The following is a 23,674-nucleotide window of genomic DNA, read 5'->3' as shown; positions in this document are numbered from 1 at the left end:
AAAAGATACATGAGGCGTGTCATGGATGTCGATTTCATAGAGGGAATTGGGACAGTTTGATCTCACATGAGTAAAAGACACATTATTTAGATTTTGATGTGTTTTAGTGGTATTTTATGTGTGTTCTTTTTGGTGGCTTAAACAAAACAAACAAACATTTACTCCAAGAGAAAATATCTTTATTTCATCTCATACGTAAATGTTTCTATTCTTTCTATCATGATTTAGATCATCAATTGACGGATTGTACGGCTTATTGTGAATGGTAACCCATTTGTAAATGAGGATTAAGATGGGAAAGGAGAATGTCGTACGGATGTCTGTTTCTTCAAAGAGGAATTAACCGTGATATATTGTTCAAAAAATGTATAAAGTGTGAATCAGAACAGGAATAATGTGTTCTCGCTAGTCATTGTGTATGTGACAATGAACCTGCTCATGAGATAAGGTACTTCTGACGTAAAGTAAATGTGTATCTACTCTCACCATTACTTCTTCAAATGAAAATGTAAATGGCAGTGCCAGTTGCTCTGGGCTCCTAAGACAGTAAAGCAGACACCGGAGCCAGAAAACTAATTCGCACAGGAGGCGGCTTCAGTTTGCTGGACCATCTATCAGCCAATATGGGGTATTTCTGCCTGTTGCAGCTCTCCTGCTTGTGGAATACTAGAAAAGAAAGCTCTTCAGCTGCGTTGGTGATGGGCCTTCTTAAGCTCAGGCTACAGCGGGGTACGAGCAGCATGTCCCCAAAGAAGGTAAACGGTGGTAAACATATGTGCCACATTTTACAAACTGATGGAGGCCTCCCAAGCACAGAACATATTAAACCACAATGCAGCTTAAAACAATCCACTGAAAGTGTTCCCAATATCCAACAGAGGAAGTTATATTTAAGGAAACTAGAGAAAGCCCAAGGTCAAATCACACTGGCAGTCAAACATCTAAAATGCACTCTAAGCCAAGGTAAGAGTAAACAGAAAGTACTTCTTTTATTACACACGGACATGAACATCTTTACTGATGCTGAAGCTTTTAAGTTTAGTGCCTCTGAGCTTGAAGTGTGAGATGCATTTTTCATGTTTTGTCCTGCTCCACTCGCTTGTTTTGTGGCACACGTAGAGAAGGACCCCACCACAGTCACTATATTACCACCTCCTGGATTAACCCCTCGCTTCTCTTACCGTTTTGTACATCTTGTACTGAGAAGTGGATTTCGGGCTGAAAAGCTTCTCGGACCCTGAAGAAGCAAACTGCTTGACCATGTAGGTGAGAAGCAAGAAGTCGTTGAAGAGCAGCCCGTACAGCTCCTTGTTGCTCTTGGTCTTGAAGAGTTTGCCGCTGTGAAGGAGTTTCCGTGGGCCCAGGCAGTTTGTGAGCGAGTTGAAAATGATTTGCTTTTGAAAGGGAAAAAAAATGCTATTAATATCAATAAAACAATATGGCAGCCCATATACACTGCACTTGACTAAGATATTCACAACACACAAGCACTACATAGATAATGTAGCCGGTGCACCAGGTACAGGCCACCAATCAAATACTGATGAAGGACAATTCTTTTAATCAGATATGAAAGTAGACCCACAGCGAGCTAGGACTACTGCATTATTTCTGTAGCACAATATACTAAGATGTCACCATCTAGTAAAAGTGGGTGAACACCCACATTACAGGAGTCATAGGTTTTACAGATATCACAGGATTCTTCCGTGCCTTGGAGCTCAATCCTTCAAAAGTGGATGTTCCGATTTCAATCTGAGCATAACCAAACTGATATTGTAGCAGACATTTGTCCTCAGCAGATGGTTTCCATGTCATCAAATGCGGGCCATTTCATGGAAGTTGCCTGTTAGGCATTTTCCAAGAGTGTATACGTTGGAAGAAACGAACAGTAGAAAAGTGCAGGTGTGCCTTATTGGCCAGGATGTTGGGTGCCGGGTGAAAGGTGGAAAACTGGGCCCTCTTAACTTTGGTGCGTCTCTTGACCCTGTAACCAACTAGCACAATAAACAGCTATACGTGCTACTGTTTTCTTTTTTTTTCTTTACATTGAGGCCTATGGTGGAACCCCAGGGGGCAAAGTAGAATACTGCCAACAAGAACACATTCTGTATATTCTTCTAAGGTCCCGGGATATTAAGTTTCTTTTTTTTTTTTTTTTTTAAACCGTTTATTACAAAACTCAAAAAATATACAAAGATGGGCCTACAACCTTCCGGCCGGCCGCTAGTAAACAAAAGGAGCATATGATACACATTGTAGAGCGCGCGTTGCGGCTGAGGAAGATGCACAGGAGTTAGCAGCGTTGATAGCCACACCATCCGGACCCCACTGTAAGGTTTCATTTTAAACTGAAATAACAACCAGAAAAAACAAAAACCACAAGGCAATCTACAATCAGAAATAGCAGCATGTGCTCCCCTGAGAGGGGGACCCTACCAATCCATAGGAGTATCAAGAAGGGGAAGAGATCAGGATTAGGGCTGGGTAAAACTCAATGCCCGGAACAGGGAAGATGGGTCGGCTACGGGGATGGGGCAGGCGACGGATCGGGCAATAACGGTGGAGTACAGATTCCCCCGCGGTAGGCGTTCCAGGGGCCCCAGACTTTCACCCATGTCCCAGGCTTACCTCTCGCAACATACACCACCTTTTCCCGAAACATGCACCAATCCATATGTTCCTTCCAGGCCGAGACAGTCGGGGACCTCTGAGATCCCCACAGTTGAGCAATATCACGCTTGGCCACCATATATCCCAGAGTCACCCACCACGTCTGTGGCGCCGAGTAGTCGGTAGGTTCCCACACATTCAACAGGCATCTCCTCGCTTCGGGTAGCAGCACCACATGTGTAACCACACGCAGGACCTCATGCACACCACGCCAGAATCGCTCCACCTCCGGGCATTCCCACAATATATGCAGAAAGGTCCCCAAAGCGCCACACCCACGCTTACACAACCCGTCCACAGCATAGCCCATACGCAGAAGCCTCGGCCCCGTCATGTAGACTCTGTGGAGTATCTTGAGCTGGACGAAGCGAAGGCGGGCCGGTATGGCCACCTCTTTCGGGGAGGCCACCGCAAGGGTCCAGTCCTCGTCGTCCAGCTCCAGCTCCAGTCCATCGGCAACCCAAGCCTCACGAAGGGCAGTCAGCAATCCCGTGCGGTCATTGATCAGTTTTTTGTAGATCAGTGAGATCGTGCTGTCCGCAACGTGTCCATCCAGTACTCTATCCTCAAGGGGGGAACACTCCGGGATGGATGCAACGTCCGGGAAGACGGAGCCCAGTGCATGACGGATCTGCAAATACCGAAAGTACTCCCTGCCATGCAAGTGGAATTCCATCTGCAGCATCTCGAACGTTTTAAATCCTCCCCTCGTCCAGAGATCCCCCACCTTGCTAATGCCTATCATGTCCCACTTCTCGAAGCCCTTCGAGGTCCACAGGGAGCCCAACTGCTCGGACGCGTATAGTGGTGACGCCCGGGTCAGACGATCCTTCCACCCCATCGCCACATTAGCCGCGTGCCACACTCGCACCATGACACGCGTGGGGCCGGTCAGCCGAGCGTCGGGCGTGCTGGAGTAGAGCGCTCGATTATAGTCCCCACCCGGGAGTAGCATCTTATCCATTTCGAATGCCGGGTTTAAAGCGGGCCCATACAGGCCGTGATTAATCGCAGCCAGCTGGGAGGCCCAATAGTATCGTTTGATATCCGGGAGGGCAATCCCGCCGTCATACCATGGGAGCGTCAGCTTCGCCAGGGCGATACGCGGCCTCCCGTCCCAGAACAGGCGGCGCTCCAAACTCTCCACCTCACGGAAGTAGCGCGCTGGGACGGGGTCCATAGTATTCTGCAAAGCGTAGAGGAAGCGCGGCAGAGACATCATCTTAAACAATGCCGCCTGGCCGAGCGGCGAGAGCGGCAAGTGCCGCCAGCGCGTGACATCTTCCTTCAGGCGCTGGAGGGGGGGAAGCAAGTTCCGATCATACCGGGCCTCCGGGTCCAGAGTAATGAAGACACCCAGGTACCGAAATCCCTGCGGGGCGATCTGGATCGGACAGCCCCGCGGGAGAATGGGCGCCTCCCCAGAGAGAACATACACGCACGATTTAGCCCAGTTGATGACAAGGCCGGAGTTACGACCAAATGAATGCAAAACATCAACCAGTACTATAAGTGAGTTACGTGGGGAAGCTAGGTACAAGAGGATGTCATCAGCGTATAGGGATACGCGGTCCTCATACTCGGGGGTCCAACGGAGACCACGGATGGAAGGCTCCCACCGCAGCCACTCTGCCAGGGGCTCCAAGGCAAGCGCAAAAAGGAGCGGCGATAAGGGGCAGCCCTGCCGCGTGCCCCGGCCCAGCTCGAACGGAGCCGATACTCTACCGTTCACCACCACCTGCGCCAATGGGCCCGAATACAGCAATTTGACCCAACTGATGAACCCTGCGCCAAAGCCAAACTTCGCAAGCATCGCCCAGATGTATGGCCATTCAAGCGTATCAAACGCCATGGTGGCGTCCAGGGATGCCAAAATGGCCGGCTCCCGTAAGTACTGAACACGTGCAAGCACCCCATGCAAACGCCGCAAGTTAAGAGCTGTGTTACGATGGGGAATAAAGCCGGACTGATCCTGGTGAACCAGTTCGCCCACCACGCCGACCAGCCGATTGGCCAGGACCTTGGCGAGAATTTTAGGCTCCGCGTTCAGTAGCGAAAGGGGCCGATAAGATGTAACCCGGTCCCGAGGTCTCCCCTCCTTGTGGATAACCACGATTGTAGCCAGACGCTGGTCCAGCGGGAGGGAGCCCACCGAATGGGCCTCCAGGAACATCGATCGGAGATGTGGTGCCAGCGTATCCGGTCTCAATTTGTACAACTCGATGTGGAGACCATTAGGACCCATGGCCTTGCCGGAAGCGACCGAACGTATGGCGAGGGCGATTTCGTCGGAGGTTGGAGCGGCGTCCAACGACACTCTGTCCTCCTCCGAAAGGGAAGGCAGCGCGATATCCCTGAGCAGGGTACGGGAATCCTCTTCAGAGCAGGAAGACACCGGGGAATACACCCCACGGAAATAGTCCGCGAAGCAGGAGACAATTTCTTCCGGCTCAGTAACACACACACCGTCTGTTTTCTCAATCAGCGGGACTACACGACTCGCTCTCTCCTTTTTGTCCAGCCACGCAATCAATTTACCAGCCTTATCACCCACATCATACAATCTCCCCTGTTGCTCTCTACTGAGGCCCCTGGCTGCCTCCGTGACGAGGGCCCTATAGGCCGCTTGCTTGAGTTGGAGGACATGTAATACGGCATCCGTCACCCCACTTTCTAGATTACCCTCCAACTCGGCTATCTCAGCTTCCACCCGGGTCACCTCCTCCCGCTCGCGCCTCCGGGTGTGGGAAATGAGGGACAGGGCCTCTCCTCGTAGTACTGTCTTGAACGCCTCCCACAGTGAGACAGCCGAAGGCACGGACCCCACATTCTCGTCAAAGTAGCGCTGGAGGGATTTAATCAATTCAGCGCGAATAGTGGGGTCGCGCAAGTACCAGGGATTGATCGGGACCACCCTACCCTCACCCCTCGGAAAAAGGTCCAGGTGTAACAGGAGCGGGGAATGGTCCGAGATACCCCGTGCCAAATGGCGCACCTCTCCCACCCTCCCAACATAGGCCGCCGGGACCAGGACATAATCTAGTCGTGGGAGACTACCATGGGCCCCCGAATGGAAGGTATACTGTAACTGCGTGGGATGTTTTAAACGCCAGCAATCCACCAATCCCAAAGTGTCCAATAGACCAGAGAGCCACGCTTGGGCCCGGGGGAGGTCCCTAGGGGGGTGACGATCCACAGTCCCGGAAACCACCGCATTGAAATCCCCCCCCCACCACCAGAATCCCCCCCGGAAGGCCAAGGAGGAGGCGCCCCAGGTCCGCAAAGGTAGTCGACTGCAGCCCCGGTGGGACGTATACTGACACAAAAAACACCACTTTGCCCTCCATCCTTCCCACCAAGACCGCATAACGTCCCCTGTCGTCATGGAGCACCTCATCAATCTCCAGCGGAAGCGAGTTCTTAACCATGATGCCCACACCCCTTGAGCCAGACGTAAAGCCCGAATGGGCCACTAGGCGATAGCCACGCCGATTCATGGCGCAGAAGGAGTTGCCAATGAGGTGTGTCTCCTGCAGAAAAACTACATCGGGCGAGATTCGCTTCAAGAACTGCAGGACCACCCCACGTTTAATCCTGTCCCCCAGTCCATTCACGTTCCAGGACAACAGAGTTAGTTCCCTACCCCCCATCATAGACAAGAGCCACCATTCGTCCCCCCGAGAGCACTATAGAGCTAGCACAATGATACTTTTGCCTTGTGGTGAAAACGAACAACACCCCCCCCCATCCCTACCCACCCACCCCAACAAAACTCCCCCCTCCCTGCACCCCTGCATGAGCCCGAACAGCCCCCCCAACGTGCAGTGTGCCTGTCGCCCCATATATATAATAAAAACTAGCTAAGCCCCCTAGAGGAGGAGGGAGAACCCCCAAGAGACCCCACACAACCTCCATAGGAGGGGAAATTATACAGACAGATGCTTAATCGAGAGTGGCAACATTTTTGTCCAGAGTGAAGCCCAACATCACCCCCTCAGTCCCGATCCAGTGTGCCGTCTCCCCCCGCCGCCCCCCCCCCCCCGGATCACGATCCCCAGACAGAGTGTCCAGCCAGTCTCCGGCCGCTTCGGGGCGATCAAAAAAGTGCGTGCGACCCTCTACCTCTACTCGCAGCTTGGCTGGGAAGAGCATTGCGTATTTAAGGTTCAAGTCCCGAAGACGGCGCTTGACGCCTTGGAAGCTCAGTCTCTGCTTCTGGACCGCTGGGGTGAAATCCGGATAAAAGTTCACCTCCATGTTGTCAAGCTTAACCGGCCCCAACAGTCTGGAGGCTTGCAGGATAGCGTCTCTGTCCCGAAAGTTGAAAATCCGGGCAATGAGGGGCCGCGGAGGGGCTCCGACCTTCGGCCTTCCCCCGGGAACCCTGTGGGCCCGCTCCACCGCGAAGAATTTACTCAGCCCCCGTGGCTGGAGATGGGTAGCGATCAGGTCCTCCACAAATAGGTCCGCCGCCGCTTCCTCCCGTCCCTCGGGTACTCCGATGATGCGGATGTTGTTTCTCCGGGCCCGACTCTCGGAGTCCTCCAGGCGCCGATCCATAAGCGCGCTCGCCTGACTAAGCCGGCGCACCTCTGTTTGTAGCGCCGCCACATCAGTAGTAAGGCCCGATGCGGTGTGGGCCAAAGAATCAACTCGGTCGTTGGTCTTGGAAAGATCGGCCCTCACCAGGCCAACATCCACGAGGACCGAGTCGATCTTCTGTGCCAGTGTGTCGAACCGCTGGCCTACCGAGGCCTTCATCTCGGCAATGGCGCCCATGACATCCCGCAGAGTCAGATCCGTGGGCAGGTCCGGGGCATCAGGAGGGTCCTCAGGGGATTTGTGCGGTCCGCCGGGAGATCCCTTCTGGAGGGTATAGCGGTCCATACTGTGGGCCTGATGGGTGGTGCCACGCCGGGTCGGCTTGGTCTTTGCCCGGTCTCTATCTTGTTTGGTGGCCATGGCCACTAGTCTCCCGGTCGCACCAGTCACGTCGTGAAGGGCAGGCAATCAGGGCCACAAGCTCCGGGGGGGGGGCCACCCCCGATCGGCGGGGTGGGTCACAGCCGGCGGGCAGGCCAAGTCTCCCAGCGAGACCACACCAACACAAAGAGCCCCGCGACCCAACCCTGCAGTGATTGCAAGGGGGTGCGAAAGCGAAAGCGAAAGCGCGGGGTGCGCGACTCGCCAGGCCCGGCCCGCCGCTGTTGTTCACTTTGTCACTGGGTCACCCCTCAGCGCAAATCCGGGGTCTGGCGAGGAGAAGGCCACAGACTTCAATCGGTGCTCACTCCGGTGTCCGAGGTCCGATTTGACAACGGGAAACGGGTGCCACCTCAGCTCAGGCTCACCAACACATTCCCCTCATCCGAGACAGGATAAATTCAGGATAGTCGTGGGAGGTTGCGGAGGTCCTCGGGAGCCTCGCACCTACGCGGCCATCTTGGTTGCGCGCTAGGCTCCTCCTCTATTAAGTTTCTTTTGCTCAGTTTTTTTTAGGTAAACCAGAGCCCCCCCAAAAACATGTTACCAACACTTAATCAAATTTGATATTTCCGTTCCAATGGATGCAAAAAAAAAAACAAGATACCCTCACCCCCTTAGAGAAGTAGGGTCAACATATTACTCGTGGTTGTGGTCAGAGGCCGCCAACACCTACCAGGGGCCTATTGGGTTCTATCAGTTGCAATCAAAGACTTCCAAAGTGCCAAGCGCTCTACGGGACCGCTTCAGTAATGAGATACGGTTAAAGTCGACATAGATTTTAAACTCTGGTGTAGCCGACATAGTACACCGGATTGGTGGGAGGCCTAACTATAGTTGGTTATAGAGTCAGGGGATACCTGAACCTTTGGAGCCTAACATCAGGTGAACTGTGGGTGATACTATATCAATGTCAACAGGACTGGGTTCTAGAGGGACTCAACTTTCTGTTGATACATGGTGGTGAGCAGTCTCCATCGCCATAAACTCAAGAACAGATACTAATTCTTGTTCAGGATCAAATTCAGGCTTGACCCTATCAGCCTGCTTACTGAGCTCTAGATCCAGCAGCACTGGGGCCAGCACTGGCTAAAAACAGTATCCATATTTTATGTTCTAATAGCTAGGACTTGTTGATAGTATGTAAAAGTAGAAATGTCAGCAATTTCGGTCACACTCTTTCTTACCTCGCTCGAAGCTTTGGACCTCCATGTGCCTCTCAGGCTATGCATCCTTCCATAACACCTCAGTCTATAGATTTCAAATGCTGCTGTCTAAATGGGTTTCTATTTGTTCAGACCAGCAGTGTTTTTGCTTTAGCACCAGGAAGCCCTCAGGGTAACATTTTGATGTTTTTAGGTTCTCCCACTGGCAACCTCCAGGTCTTCCTACCTACTTGTTTGATTGTTTTTAGGGCAACTCTATTCTACTTCCACTTAGATGGTTATAGGTTTCCAAGTACTGTCTCTCAAGGGAGTCGGACAGGGGTTTAGCTCCAATTACTTCAGGAACAAGGTTGAAAATTCAGGAGCGAGCTATACAGCGGCAGACAATTCATTTCCTGGGGGCAGGCTGTAAAAATTGGCAGTAAGTGGCACAGGTAGGAGCAAGATGCGGATTCTAGCACTCGGCATGACATGATAAAAACATTTCCTTATGTGGAGTCCTTTTGCCAGCAAGACATCTATGAAGGCATTTTGTAGTACATTTGGAAGTGGGGTCGCTGGGCAGGAGAGTTTGTGAATTCTCCAACACAAGCCACTCTTTGGAATGTAAAGTCATGATGTGCAAGAGGAAGGTGACAAGGAGAGAGTCGGAGAAGACCTCAGTGGCCAAATGGTACTTCTAAATGCACTCACACAGCCATGCAGTTACTACGGTATCAAAAACATGAGGATAAGAAGAGATGCTCTCAAGTGTCTAGGTTGCATAGATTTTTTTCTGGGGGGCAGTATACACAAGTACAATTTCGTTACCAGCAATCAGGCAGTCACCCTGAAATGGGTCAAGGAAAGGTACTGCTGAATGGTACACCCTTGAGAACATCGATGATCCTTTTTGGGTTTTACCATATCCCATCAGGAGCCCTGGAGTTGCTAAACTTATGGTGCCATAGATTTGGGGCCACAAAACGTAGGTGACAGGCAGGATGGGAGAGGAGCCTCAACACAACTGTGAACTTTCACCCCTATACTTTTGTTTCTCATTTGATATATAACATATCAGTAATCACTTTAATAGAACATATGTACTAGGCTCTACTATACAACAAGTCCCCTATTTATGCTTATTTTAACTGCAAGTGTGTAGGGAGTCTTTGGACTCCACTTCTTTGAATCTTTACAGACCTCTCAGGAAAATAGGATGATATCGCTGACTTCTCTTTTTATTTTACCATCCTCTTTAATGAGACTGATATTGTATCTGAAGTTGTTGAAGAAACATTTATAGATATGCTCACTCAAAGTAATATTTACATTTAAAAAAATGTTTCCTAAGGCGATTGCATTATTATGGAGTTGGAAGATTTCAAATTTAAGTCATCCAGTCCTTTATTAAGAAAAAAAAACAAAATCTACAATCAGGTAGTTTTAAGAATTTATAAAAGTACACGAAGATGCTCTGCTCACGTAATGTAGCCTTATGGCCTGCTGCTGAGGGCTATATTGGTTCTTAAAGGCCCTGAACCCAAGAGGGAGAGGGCCTTCAACAACCGGTATAGCCCAAGGCAGAACCGCTATAAGAACATTAGAACATTCCAATCACTGAGGGTAGAATGTTCTAAATTAAACAGGGAGAAACAAAAAGACAAACATTGGAATGTTGAAGCAGAAGGCTTATACCAGCCATTATAAGCCCAGAGCTACTCTGTTGTTTTCAATGGAGCTCTCAACATTCCAATGTTCTAATAAAGCCTTATAGCCTGCTGCTGAGAGCTATACCGGTTGTTAAATGCACTGAACATGAGTTATAGGCCTTAGCAGCAGGTGAGGCCATATAACGAGGGAGAGGGCCTCAACAACCAGTATAGCCCAAGGCAGAAGGGTGATAAGGCTATTAGGACATTCCACCCACTGAGGGTAAAATGTTATAAATTAAAAAGGGAGACACATGAAGACAAACATGGGAATGTTGGAGCTCCTGTTTTTATACCAGCCATTATAAGCCTGCAGCTACTGCGGTGTCTTCAATGGAGCGCTCTACATTCCAATGCTCTAATAAATGATACATTACAACACTGAAACAGATGTTTTCATTGTGGGTTGCCTTATGGGATGTGCCCAGGGTATGTTACCTCAGCGAGTCCTTCACATTGCACATGCATCTGTATCCACTCGAGCCTGTCTGAATTCTCCTTTTCGCGCACACCTTCATTGACCTGTGAACAAAGCTCCTCAGCCCGCTCGAGGGCAAACTTCAGGTAGCCCCTGTCGGGGTTATTTTCTGGAGTGTTTTCTATGATCTGAAGCAAATAATACAGAAAAACATGTTTGGTCAAATACTGAAAATAAAAAGGTATTCTTCAATGGGACCATGGTACAAGTATGTGCAATGGCATTTTCAAACTTCCTCCAGCTTCTTTGTACTAAACAGAGAGCATATCATGATAATGCTAAGACTATCTCTTTTCAACCTGAAAAATAAAGGCGATTCAAACCATTGCCCCTCCCAGCATTGCCAAATATCCATCACACAGCATAAGTATGACATTTTAGATTATTCCAGGTGACCTAAAGATGCAAGAGTGGCCTCGACCCGCTGGTTTTATTACGTCTTTTAAGTATACTGAACACTTTGGTGATGAGTTCTGCTCAATAACATATAAAAGCACCACTATGTGGTCAACTGTCATAATTAACTGCTAGTATGGAGAAATAAGTGCCAGTGCCCTGTCCCGTCAGACACCGGCACAAATGAAAGAGTTCATGTGCATAAATCCTATTGCTTGAATCAATTTATCTCAGGCTTCTCCAACTATTAGCTCGTGAGCTACTGGTTGCTCTCAAGCAACGTATAAGCAGCTCTCCTCTGTGCAGCCCAGCCCACTGCATTAGAAGCTTTTGCTTGGTTGCCTTAATAAATGCTTTGCAAAATTAAAAAGCATGTATTTGAGATAAAAATGTGTGGATTTTTAAAACTCATAAGCTGACGTCTGGAGAAACATGGTTGGATTTTCAAAATATGTTTAAAGCTGATATTTGAGTGCTAAATCAAAAGGCGCTGGAGAGACTATTACCGATATTATTACCTTGGTGTCAGAGGCATTTTAGTTATGGTCTTCATATATATACAGTGTTGAGTCTTTCCAAATGGATAAAACCTTTTCCATATTAATGCTGGCAACCGTGCCTGATGCACTGAGGAGGTCACTGCCAAGTGATCGTGCATGAGGTGTCCATCTTGTCTGACATGGTCACACTTCTCATACTAATAATATTAGTAGCTCGGTATGATTTTCAATGAACATAAGTAGCTCTTATTACAGAAAAGTTTGAATACCCCAGATTTAGCTAAATGTGAAAAAATAACCTAATATCTTTGCATTGGTTTTCTTAGTTTAGCGCACAGTAATCGTACCAAAATCTGGAAAAAGCCTTTTATGGATAGCAGAGAAATATCTAAAATAACTCACAGTAACCTCTAGTAAAGGTGACTAGTACTTACCCAGCGCACAACACTTTGGAGACATAATTTGTGCGGCAATTGATTAATCCAATACTTTTAAATATATATACTGCTCCATGTACCATATACTCACATTCTTTATGATAAGAGGGTAGCGAGTTATTCTCTGCATGGGTTTTAGTAAAAAGCTGGAAAGCGGCATTCCTTTACACCGGGGGTCTGTCGCCAGTTTCTGAGGGACAATGAAGACAGAAAAGCATGAAAGGCTGATAACACACTTAACCACAAGCAGAAAACAGTGCAGGACAGAGGGATATCTCCATAGATTTATCTTCAACTATCATGTTGTTTAGTGGGGTCATCAGAGAGACAGCTTCTTGCGTTGGTCCCTCAATCCCCCTTAGTGCAGGTGGAAATCTTAGCTATCGTAACCTTAGCAACCATGGCGAGTTCCCAAGACTACTGCGAGTAGTTCTGATATGGTTCAATAAAAGTCTGCCAGCCACCAAGAAAATACCCCCTTTATGCCCCCTCAATTCCACTTCTCAGCCTTCCTAGAAACTCAGGCCATTTCTTCCTCTAGGAACTGAGGTTTTGGATCAGGGCTGTATTACCTCGCTTGGGGACTTGTTCCAGGATGGGCAACTGTAGTCCTTCCTTACCTAAAAAATGCAGCACAACCTCCATGACGGTTAGTTCCTCATTTATGGTGCGATATCTCAGGCTCTTAGATGGGCCGGAATGTTGGGAGAATTTGCACCTTCCACTCATCAACTTATACATACCCTTCACATGACGGGAAGAGGTCCCAGACACATAACCTGGCTGTCTGCAGCCCTGGTTGCCCACCCCCAGACAGCTCTACTGCCGCTAAGAGAAGAATTTGGCAGGGCACTACATGATAAAGTATGGATGAGAGCCACAGAATACCCATGTAATGTCTCCTGCAATGCTTGCCTGAAATTAATTAAATTCTATATATTAGTTAGTGCATTTCTCTCCTAAATGGCAACACAGAACCTTCCCCGGTGCTTCCGGCTCTTGGGAGAGATGTGGCTGCCTGGCAGCCAACCTCAAAGACATGTTATGGGACTCTTTCTGGGCCGAGGTCTCCCAGGTACTGAAGTCTCGAACAAACACTCCAGAGGTAGGCTTCTGGGAGTTGGTGGCCTTGGGGGTCTACAAGCGTTAAAAGAAACAGAAAACGGCCACCCGATTTTATGCCCTGACCTTGATAGTCGCTAAATGTACTATTATATTGAAGTAGAAAAATCCCAACTCCCCTTCGAGCAGTACCTGGAGACATGCCCAGACTACTCGGGCCACAGCGGAGGCAGTGGCACTTCATAGGGAGAAAGCTGCGGGCCTGCAATGTCGCCTGAGATCCCACACGTGGGAGATTTTCTCTCAGGCCTGGAGATAACTCATGACAATTAATTTTCGCCACCTGGCTCCATATCAAGTCCAGCCTCCCCTTTCAGGGGAGGTGGGTACCCTCCTCCCAAATCAAACACGAAGAGCCCCGATTAACAGGACTCCTCCCCACACATGCAGCCACACTACTACCCCCCAACTCTTTCCAGACAGCCATTTTCTTCATGTTCCTCCCCTCATCTCCAGATTTGAATATAACCTTTATGCTTCCTGCTAAGCCAATGGCCCCCATCCTTTGTAACAGGTAGATAAGATCATAGAGTTCTCCCTTGGACACACCAGGCCTCCTCCACATCTCCCCTCTGGCCTCCCCTCTCCAGTTCGGCTTGACGCAACACACAGTTTTTATGACTACCTGTTCTATGGGTTGTGATTATACATGTCACCATCTGCTGTTGACTCTCCGTTGGGGTTGCAAACCATAAAATACCAGATATGTTTTTGGTTTCTCGACAACTAATGATTATGACATCATTGTTCTTAATTTTCTTACCTCTTCATTTTTTTATTCTAAAAATAAATAACAAAATATTTAAAAAGAAAAAAAATAGATCCTTGGGTTGATATCACCATGCAGTTCTCAAAGTGAACGTTGGTGTATTATCTAACCTTGGCATTATTCTGGGACCATGGCCTAAACATTCACAAACATCTATCACAGTTTACAGGAAACAACATTTTAGGTGTTAGTGGTACTGAAGACTGACTCTGAATCACTAATGACAAGCAAACGGTATTGTTACGAATTCTTAACACGCAATTGTAAAAATAAATTCTACTGGAATTCTATTCTTTTATATTGATGTGGAATAGCACCACATCAACAAAGCCTTCTGGTACCAGTAACTGGTCAGGTCATGAAGTTCCTATGCTACCAAGTCATATGAGCACAGGATATAATGCTTTTGTAATACGGCAGAAGGGATATCTGTCACGTTTGTGATGGAATATCCTGTAGGCTGAAATATAAATCAGGCCCATAATCCTCAATCGATTTCTAAAGTGGGCAGGAGTTACAGATCGGACATACCTCCTAACAAAAGGAAAAGTATAAACTTTGTCTTCAACGTCCACTTGGCTTTAACATCATTCAAAAAACTTTTGCTGATCTCCTGAAATGGATTTCATTTCTGTTTGCAAAATGTGATGCTAGTGTGCACAGATGCATGACTTTTACTGGTGACATCCCACCCTGCATAAGAGTCTACTTTCACGAGATGCAGGACAGCAATAATCTCTAATTTGAGAGATCTGCAAAGTCAAGACCCTGGCTGGGTTGACTTGTCACACTGCATTCAGATGTCATTTTAGAAAGCATTTGACAGGGTGAAGCCTACTTTATATCTTTCAAAAGAAGCTTGTTATGTATTTAAGAACATTTGGGCAGAATTCCCAAAAACTGTCAGTAGGCACAGGTATAGGACCTTGTATGGGTTCAAATTTCTAAATGCCTTTAATACACAAAACCTTTCCAGGTTATGCATCACAGTTTTCCAGGGAAAGTCCTAGAAAAAGTTTTGTCAATTCTGTTTTGCATTCGAGAATGCACTTCCTACTGTTTTTATTTCTCCTTTTGGAAAATACTTTCTGTGTGCAGACTCCCTTCACCTGGAACCCTACAGTTTTTGTCTAGTATTCACTTTCCATTCCCACCTTAAAAGGGGCTTTTCTTGACAGGTGTAAATCCTTGAGTATTTTCAAGGTAGTAAGGGATTCACAGATTCCGCCAAAATGTAGATTCCATTATATCCAGTATGGACAAAGCCAAGAAGGTGGAGATGAAACTATAAACGTGAAAATATAAGATATTTACTCATTTCCATGCACACGTTCAGGAAATTTTGAAAATCCCCCTATGCAAAGATTCTTATATTTCAGATTTTAAAAATGTATTTTGTTAATTATTAACATTTGTGGTTTTATGTCCAGAAAGGATGCCATACAAAACGATGGAAATAAATAAATATTTTTCTCTCCTGCTCACACCATTCATCTAACGATATAGATGTCTTGCTCGCTGTCTGTGAAGTAGCAGAATTGTTTTATTTGAGGCTCTTTTGTTACAACAGGGTTAAAACTGTCTGTGTGCTTTAATTTTCTTTATAACTAATTGCATTGGTGAAAAATCCATGCTATTATACCCTATACAGATATTACAGGTCACTTTAGGAGTTCAGTGACTACATAAAACTGATGATAGAGTTTGATTGTAAGGGCACAGAGCTTCAACATGAATTGCAATAATGTATTTTTTGGTGTACGGTTTAGATATACTTATATCCTTATAAAGAAAGACCCCTATCAAAGCCCTTGATCCTTTCCATTCAATTATTAAGAGGTCACTTACACCCCCCTCGCTGAATTGCAAGGTAAAACCATATGATACAAATCACTTTTTAATGACCTTACCGATTTCGAGATAAGACATGATCAAAGAAATAGGTGAAATTAACAGTAGCATTTTGCCAGTGGTCTCAGCAGTTGTTTTTACAAAAGGGTGGTGCTGTTTTACTACTATTCTCAAAATCCACATAAATGATTAATAAAGTGCATTTCCAAACGTGATTGACCACAAAGAAGAATCTGATGAAAATACCTTTAAATAGTCCTTGAACTCGGGCTCTTCATCTGTCTTCTGCTGGAGTAAGGCCGCCCCGTTGAGTTGGCAGCTGCAGAAGCGGATGTAGGCCTGCATGTGCAGGAGTTCTGTGGCCAGGATGTCGCCAATCATCTGCACTGGCATGTTCTCACCTTCCGTCTTCTTACGCACGCTCAGAGCTCTGGTAGACAGGTTTCAAAGTAAGCATTGTTTTCATGTTTAGGTCTTACTCAGGTATACAACCAGGAAAGATTGTTCAAGAAAGAGGAAGTGAACATGAGACAATACATCACAATATAGAATTGACCAAATTTGTCCAAAACCTTTACTGGTTGGAATGACAAGTGGACCGGACAACATGTTTGAATGGTACCTATCCCTTTACTTATAATGATTCTTTACTAACTGGTTAAGTGCATCAAATGTTATTTAGTGTTTTCTCGACAGAAAGGCCTTTACAAATTTCTAATTGTAAATTTCCCACATCTACAATACATTACTAGGCAAATGATACCCTGGAAAAATGCAATGAAAAACACATCAACTTAAAACAAAGTTTTTAAACCTATACATTTTGGGCCTTATGTAGGTAAATTACATTTACCGATTCTTAAATACCGAATTTTACCGATTCGGTATTTATGAATCGGTAAATGTAATGTAGGTAAAAAAATACCGATTCGGTAAGTGTCGGTATTTTAGAATCGGTATTTACCGATTCGGTAATGGTAACCTGTATCTCATTGATTCCTATGGGCCAGGAGGCCCATAGGAATCAATGGGAAGCCAGTTACCATTACCGAATCGGTAAATACCGAATCGGTAATGGGGGGAGCTCAATCAAGGGTGGCAGGGTGTCACATTGACACCCTGTTGCACCCCTGATTCCTGCATGTGTGCACATGTGGCACACATAAATGCCCTGAGGGCATGTGTGTCTGCCACATTGCACACATCTAAGGGCCAAATAATGCATTAACAGAGACATTCGTCATTTACCACCAACTTTCAGTTGGTGGTAAATAACGAATCCCCACACCCACCACACACTCCCCCTACATCTCATTTCTGTATTCGGTATTTACCGAATCGATAAAATTACCGATTCGGTAATTTTACCGATTCGGTAAATTACCGAATACAGAAATGATCCCCCTACATCTCAAAAGCCTAAATACCGGTCGGTAACGGTATATTTACCGAAAATCGGCCGTTACCGACCGGTATTGGGCTACCTACATATGGCCCTTTCTGAGGAGAACGGTAACATGTATAGATCTCTATAAAGTGAGAATGAAAAAGCATGCTGGGGACACCTCTGAATCACTATTTTTCGGTTTGTATTTGTATTTGTATTTGTAATTGAATTTATAGGGCGCACAGCTACCCACAAGGGGTCTCCCGGCTAGGACCTTGAAATAACACCAATCCAACCAAGACTGGCCAGGATCCTAAGGTAAGGACGCCTTACCCTCGATGAACTCTGATCTTAAAGTTTTTATTTCGCTAGAAATGGTCATTCACGGGTGGATGTTGGTTACATAAATCAGTAAGCAAAGCACTAAATGCTGAAATTTCTGTGTAAATTCTAAATTCCAAAAGGGATGTCTCAGCCTTTCTATGCCATTTGAAAAATCCTTCAAATTGAGTAGCATGTTGTGGCCAATCATATATTCGCTAGAGGATAGATAAAAAAAAGGCTGCCCCCTCCCACCTCCTTAATTCTCATTATTTATGAGCTACACGGTGACACATATAAATAATAAGACTGAAGGATTTGTAAACAGCAATGCTCATGCCAGATTGTGTTGCATATGCATCATATTACTAACTCAGGGTGTAATACACAATTAAAGACTTCAATATATTACTATACTACAATTAATCAGGACAAGAGGTCGTGAGTCATCAGAACACTTTTAAATGCACAGACTATAAGGTGTTATTACACTGCTTCTGATTATTGCAAGAAACACCAAAATAATTAGCCCAATTGGAAAAATAGAATATGGAATTCATCCTTCATGATACAAATTAATGTAATCAAATTTGCCATTATGAATTGTTTTATTTGTTTTTCCATCACAGTCAGGGACCCGAAAAAAGAGTGCACTAAGTTCAACAAGCCTTTAACTGCATATCTGGACTCAAACGTAGATAAGGGTGCCCTGGAAGCACAGGCTAGGCACAGACTTACCAGGAAGGGTCACTCTCCATCTCAAGATACAACCGCAGGGAGTCCATGTGTATACTTTGAGATGTTTTCACCACACATCTCTCAATACAGCCACTTAAGAAACAACTGAGATCTATGTATTGACTTTGTGCACTATCTTTGCATAGGTGTGAGTGCATGGCTTCTTTCAGGGATTGAACTGCTCTTTGGTAGAACTTGGAATCCATTGCGTGTGTCATTTCTTCAATTCTCAACAAAACCATTGTAGGTCATTATTTAAGACTACATTTCTTTTCATTTATATTTTAGCGGCTAACCAAATAGTTTGTAATATTAACATTCTGAATTGCATGTCCTTCTATGTTTACAATCTTAATATGTCCTTGTTTATGACTTACATTTTACAACTAAAAGACTGTTTAAATGTATCACCAAGTATTTCACCAAGGTTTTTTCTCTAAGTGACCCAGAGTGTATTGAAGACCAATTTCCTAACCTTGTAATGGCTGAATATGATTCATTTCGCTTAGGCAATCAACTAATAGTAATAAGCTGTTGCAAAGCATTAGCTGGCTGATACTTTGTGATATACAATTAGACTCCGCTGATTCAGGAAGTCAGGAAGAGGTGTGGCGCTGCGGCCAGGGCGACTGACTCCGGAATCTGGGGATCACGGTTCGATCCCCGGCAACGGCGGCAGATTAGCCCAGCACCATGTGACTCTGGGCAATAGCTTGCTTAATCTTCTCGACAGCCCCCAGTGCCTAGAGACCCTTACGGGTGATTGTTCGCACTTTACAAATGTGGATTATTATTCAGGCTAACTTGACTGCCACAAACTTAGCAAAGATGTGCAATTGCATGGACAGTTGTATGCCCTTGGACGTGTCTGAGAATAGAAATGTGGCTGATTTATATTTGACATCAGGATTCGAAGAGGGAGTTCATTTGGTTTTTGCTCCATGTAATATGGGATGCTTCCATACATTCACTAATACATACGCTTGGTTACTGCATCAATTTCAATTTTTATATGTGAATGCCATATGATTTCTGTGTTTGGAATGAAAGATGTTTTTCTTGCAACAGATATATAATCATTAGTTTGTAGCTTTCTGAATACAATCCCATGAAAGCAATGCTTGTGAGTCTTATTATGTGTTTTATATAACATAGGCCTCGCTCCAAAAAGTAGTTCAGCACTTTACAGAGAATTTGATAGCTCCTAGCTTCTTACACATAAGGTGTTCTACATTGAACAGTATTACGAAGCACTGTTGTATGAGTGGAGGTTGACATGTTAGAGACAGTATTAATAAAAATCAAGATGTGATGGCACTTGGTGATCAAACACAGGATTGTTACAGTCTTGACATTATACTGTAGACTGATTTTCTGCACATTTTACCAGGCAGATATTTACAAACTGCGAGAAAGAAATAAAGTGATATGCACGGTATCGATAGATTTCTTGTTCAAATTCCAATGCTGGGTTTAGAGCCAGGTCTCCTCTTTCCAAAGTTCGCAATTTAGCCACCAGAACACACTCTGAGGAATACAGCAGGTCCCACCAGCACCTGACGTCAGCCGTGGAAGGAATAACTTCAGCTACAGTTCATCAATGACCCGCTATCTGACATCACTCACTTTTGTAGCTTCGTATTAGACATGATCAGATCTCTCCAGTTTACAAAGATAAGGTTCATTTCCTCCGGCGTGAGCAGACCGGACTCCGCCATAGGCTTCTGGAAAACCTGCAGACGGATAATAAACAGTGAGATCTACTGTGCTGAGTTGGCAGAAGCAAAGAATGTACGCGAGTGTACCAGCACAGACTTATTGAATATGACTGTCCACCAGGTAGGTGCACATCAACTACAGAAGGAAAAAATAATGGTTAAATAAATAGCTTTAATATTAAAAGTTGAAGTCATGACGTCAACCGGTAATAATCATAACATGAAAAAGGTATCTTGAATGAAAGCCTCTAGCGTATTTAGTGCACATGAATATTTCTGGAGGAACTGCTAGTATTAGACCGACCAATGATAAAGGTTTCCTATTTGCTCAACAGCGCTCAGTTTCCTCAGCCTCACGCTACAGCGTTTACCGCGTTATCTCTTCTGCCAAAAATACTTCCTTACTTTGGTCTTGCCTTTCCTCAGTCATAGCACACACGCACAAATACACACACAAGACAGTACAGACGCCCGCTAGGTTTATTCTCTTTTAGAATCAAATGCTCTATGTTTATCTACCTCCAGGGATACAGCTGCTTTTTCAGCAACGCAGGTGCCAGTTTCTATAGAACCTTCATTTACAGAACAAAATATCAGAAATACAACAATGCTGGAAAACTAGTCTAAAAAAGGAAACTAACTTCCATAAAATGATAGTACCCACGTTACAAAGATAATGTAATGTCTTACTCTGCGAAGAGTCAGGTGCGACTTTGACTTGTTGATCAAGAACTGCAAGATGTCAGAAGGTTTGCTGTCGTCTGTAGATGGTCAATGGCCAACTGTGGTGAGCCCGCCTTCAGCAGTCAGTCTTGGAGGTAGGGTAACACTGGTATCCCCAACGTCTGGAAGTGTGTGGCAATCACCAATGTCACTTTTGTGAACACTTGAGGAGTGCTGCTAAGGCCAAAGGGGAGGAAAGCAAACTGAAAATGCTAAAAGGCTGACCTCGAGCCACAGGTGACATTTGGGGAACTGGAAGACAGACACATTAACGTATGACTCCTGCAGGTCCTAGGCAGCCATTCAGTGGTCTGGATCCAGGGCACACAGATCTTGGGCCAAAGTGAGCATTTTGAATTTGTGCTACCATAGGAAGGCATTCAGAGGCTTTAGATCTCAAATTGGCAGATGGCCTCCATCCTTCTTCGGCATAAGGAATAAACGAGATTACCAACCATCCCCTACTTTCAAGGCCGGCAACCTCTCAATGGCTGCTTTGGGCAATACAGCTTGCAGGATGGTGCTCCTTTGAAAGTTACTATGATGTTGGAGGACGCTGAGGCGGGTCAGAAAGGAATGGTAGGTCTAAGCCCTGCTGTATGATCTAGAGGACCCATCTTCTGGATCTGATGACCTGCTACCTTGGAAGAGAGTGTCAAATCACAGTGTGGCTCTCTGCTGCTAAAGGCAAACTAAAGTGGATTGGAGGCTGTCGCGGGAGCAGGGGGCTGAGTCGAACAGTGCCCTTGGTGACCTGCATGATGATTGCTCTCTGAAGTAGCCTCACAAGGGTTGTGCTGTGGTTCTGATTTCTTTCTTTAAAGAATTTAAGGGCAGAATCAGTCTTTTTGCAAAAGAGGCAGAACCCATCAAAAGGCATATCCAATATAGTAGCTTGAATGCCTCTAGAAAAGCCAGTGGATCACATCAACACGTGCCGGAGGAGCACCACACTAGTGCCCACTGCATGCCCCAAGCAGTCAGTAGTATCCAAGGTAGTCCTAATGTCATATTTTGCTTCATCCTTTCTGCCCTGAATAGCTTGGGAATTGAAATTCCTCAGGAACTGCTGGGCAGATCAAACTGGCCATGTCCCAGAGGACATGCATATAATGACCTAATGTACGAGATACTTACCTTTGGAAACAATGTATCTGGTAGAGACGATTCTAGACGCAGATTTCTTCACGCAGGATTATCCCCAGGCGTGAGACTGGATCCGGATAACTTTTTGCCCAGCATCCCTGCGCGCCGGGGGACGGCATCGAGCGACTCCGCCCAGGCGTCGTCTGAGCACGTGACGTCAGCGGGGTCACAAAAGTCCCACCCCGGCGCGCCTACGTCAGTTTTCTTCAGAGATCTTTTCCGCGCTACAACGCGGAGACAGCAGACAAAACTGTGAGAGTATAGGAACAGTGTGCGAAAGAGCAGAAAAAGGAATGGTGAGGAACAACACCATAAAGAGCAGCGCCCGGCACTGCAGTACCCAAAGGCATGGAAAGAATAAAGAAAAGGGCAGCAAACCTGCCAGTACAGAGACAGCCTCCCTCCACCCCCGGAGACAAGGGACATATGTTAAAATGTCACGATAACATGCAACAGGACTACAACCCCAACCAAAGACAAGGAAGGAGAACCAGTCAGGGACACACAGGGAACGACAAAACTCCAAGACATCCCATCACAGAGTCTGTCAACCCGCATCAGGAACAAGGACAGAGGCACAGCCAAAAAGACCCCAACCTCAAGGGTCGCAAAGAGCCAGAAGTACCAACAAACCTATCCTCCCATGTGACAACGGGGAGGAAAAGGGGGACAGCCCAACAGAAAGAGGGAAAGAATGAACTCATAGAAGACACAGCCACCAACAGGGAAGCGAGTGCAAAAGACCAAATCACAAGCCCTCGCAGAGCGGGCCGTGAAGGAATCTGCGGATAGAATCATCTCTACCAGATACATCGTTACCGAAGATAAGTAACTCGTACATCTGATAGAGACTACTAGCTGCAGATTCCTTCACGTAGAATAGATACCCTAGCCATCCCCAAGGGGAAGGAGGGTCTGCGAGAGGACCCCACCCACCGGGGCAGGACAGAGGACCGCCCGGGGGGCTGAGTCCAAAAACAGGACGAGGAGCCCCGTCCCCCAGGGAAGGGGAAACGAAGTGAAGAAGATAGCCAGTCCTCACTCAGCAGAGAAACAAGGCAAGGCGCAAAGAGGCCTAACACCCCACGCCAAGGCAAGGAAAGGAGCACCGAAGGAGAAGAGCAACCTAGAGACTCCAAGGAGAAGAGGCAGAGCAAAGGCAATCCCAGACAGGATGGCGCCGAAGGGGAAGAGCAACCTAGAGACTCCAAGGAGAAGAGGCAGAGCAAAGGCAATCCCAGACAGGATGGTGCCGGCGGCAAGAAGCAGGCGGAAGCCGAAAAGGGGAACTCAAGGTCACCCAGGAAGAATCGTCCAACATCCCGCAGGGACAAACTGTGCCCGCAAGAGGGTCCAGAAATCAGGGACCATCCCCCCCACAGGGTGAAGAGGTAAAGACGAGTGCAAGGCCCATTGGAAGCAGCGGAGAAGGCAGGATGACAGTCCCACTAAAGCCCCAAAAAGGCACAACGGGGCAGAAAGAACAAGAGGGCGGCACTGGCAAGCTCCGCCAGACGCCAGAGACACCACAGAACAAACACTCAAAGCAAAAAGGCGAAGAAGAAGGTTGCATCC

General features: G+C 46.5%; 1 protein-coding gene across 2 annotated transcripts in view; it reads right to left on the bottom strand.

Annotated features, from left to right (window-relative positions):
- The window catches only part of ITSN2 (intersectin 2), a 1,173,023-nt gene that overhangs the window by 33,258 nt on the left and 1,116,091 nt on the right, over nt 1-23,674 (bottom strand). For both annotated transcript variants that reach the window (XM_085610587.1, XM_085610588.1), the window contains 5 exons: nt 20,139-20,245; nt 16,313-16,496; nt 12,416-12,514; nt 10,952-11,119; nt 1,182-1,394 (listed from right to left, as the gene is read on the bottom strand). In XM_085610587.1, coding sequence (XP_085466713.1) covers nt 1,182-1,394; nt 10,952-11,119; nt 12,416-12,514; nt 16,313-16,496; nt 20,139-20,245 — 771 coding nt within the window. The remainder of the gene's footprint in view (nt 1-1,181; nt 1,395-10,951; nt 11,120-12,415; nt 12,515-16,312; nt 16,497-20,138; nt 20,246-23,674) is intronic.

The sequence above is a fragment of the Triturus cristatus genome, chromosome 6 (genome assembly GCF_964204655.1).
Source record: "Triturus cristatus chromosome 6, aTriCri1.1, whole genome shotgun sequence".
Taxonomy (NCBI): domain Eukaryota; kingdom Metazoa; phylum Chordata; class Amphibia; order Caudata; family Salamandridae; genus Triturus; species Triturus cristatus.
This window is presented reverse-complemented; position numbering and strand designations above follow the sequence as displayed.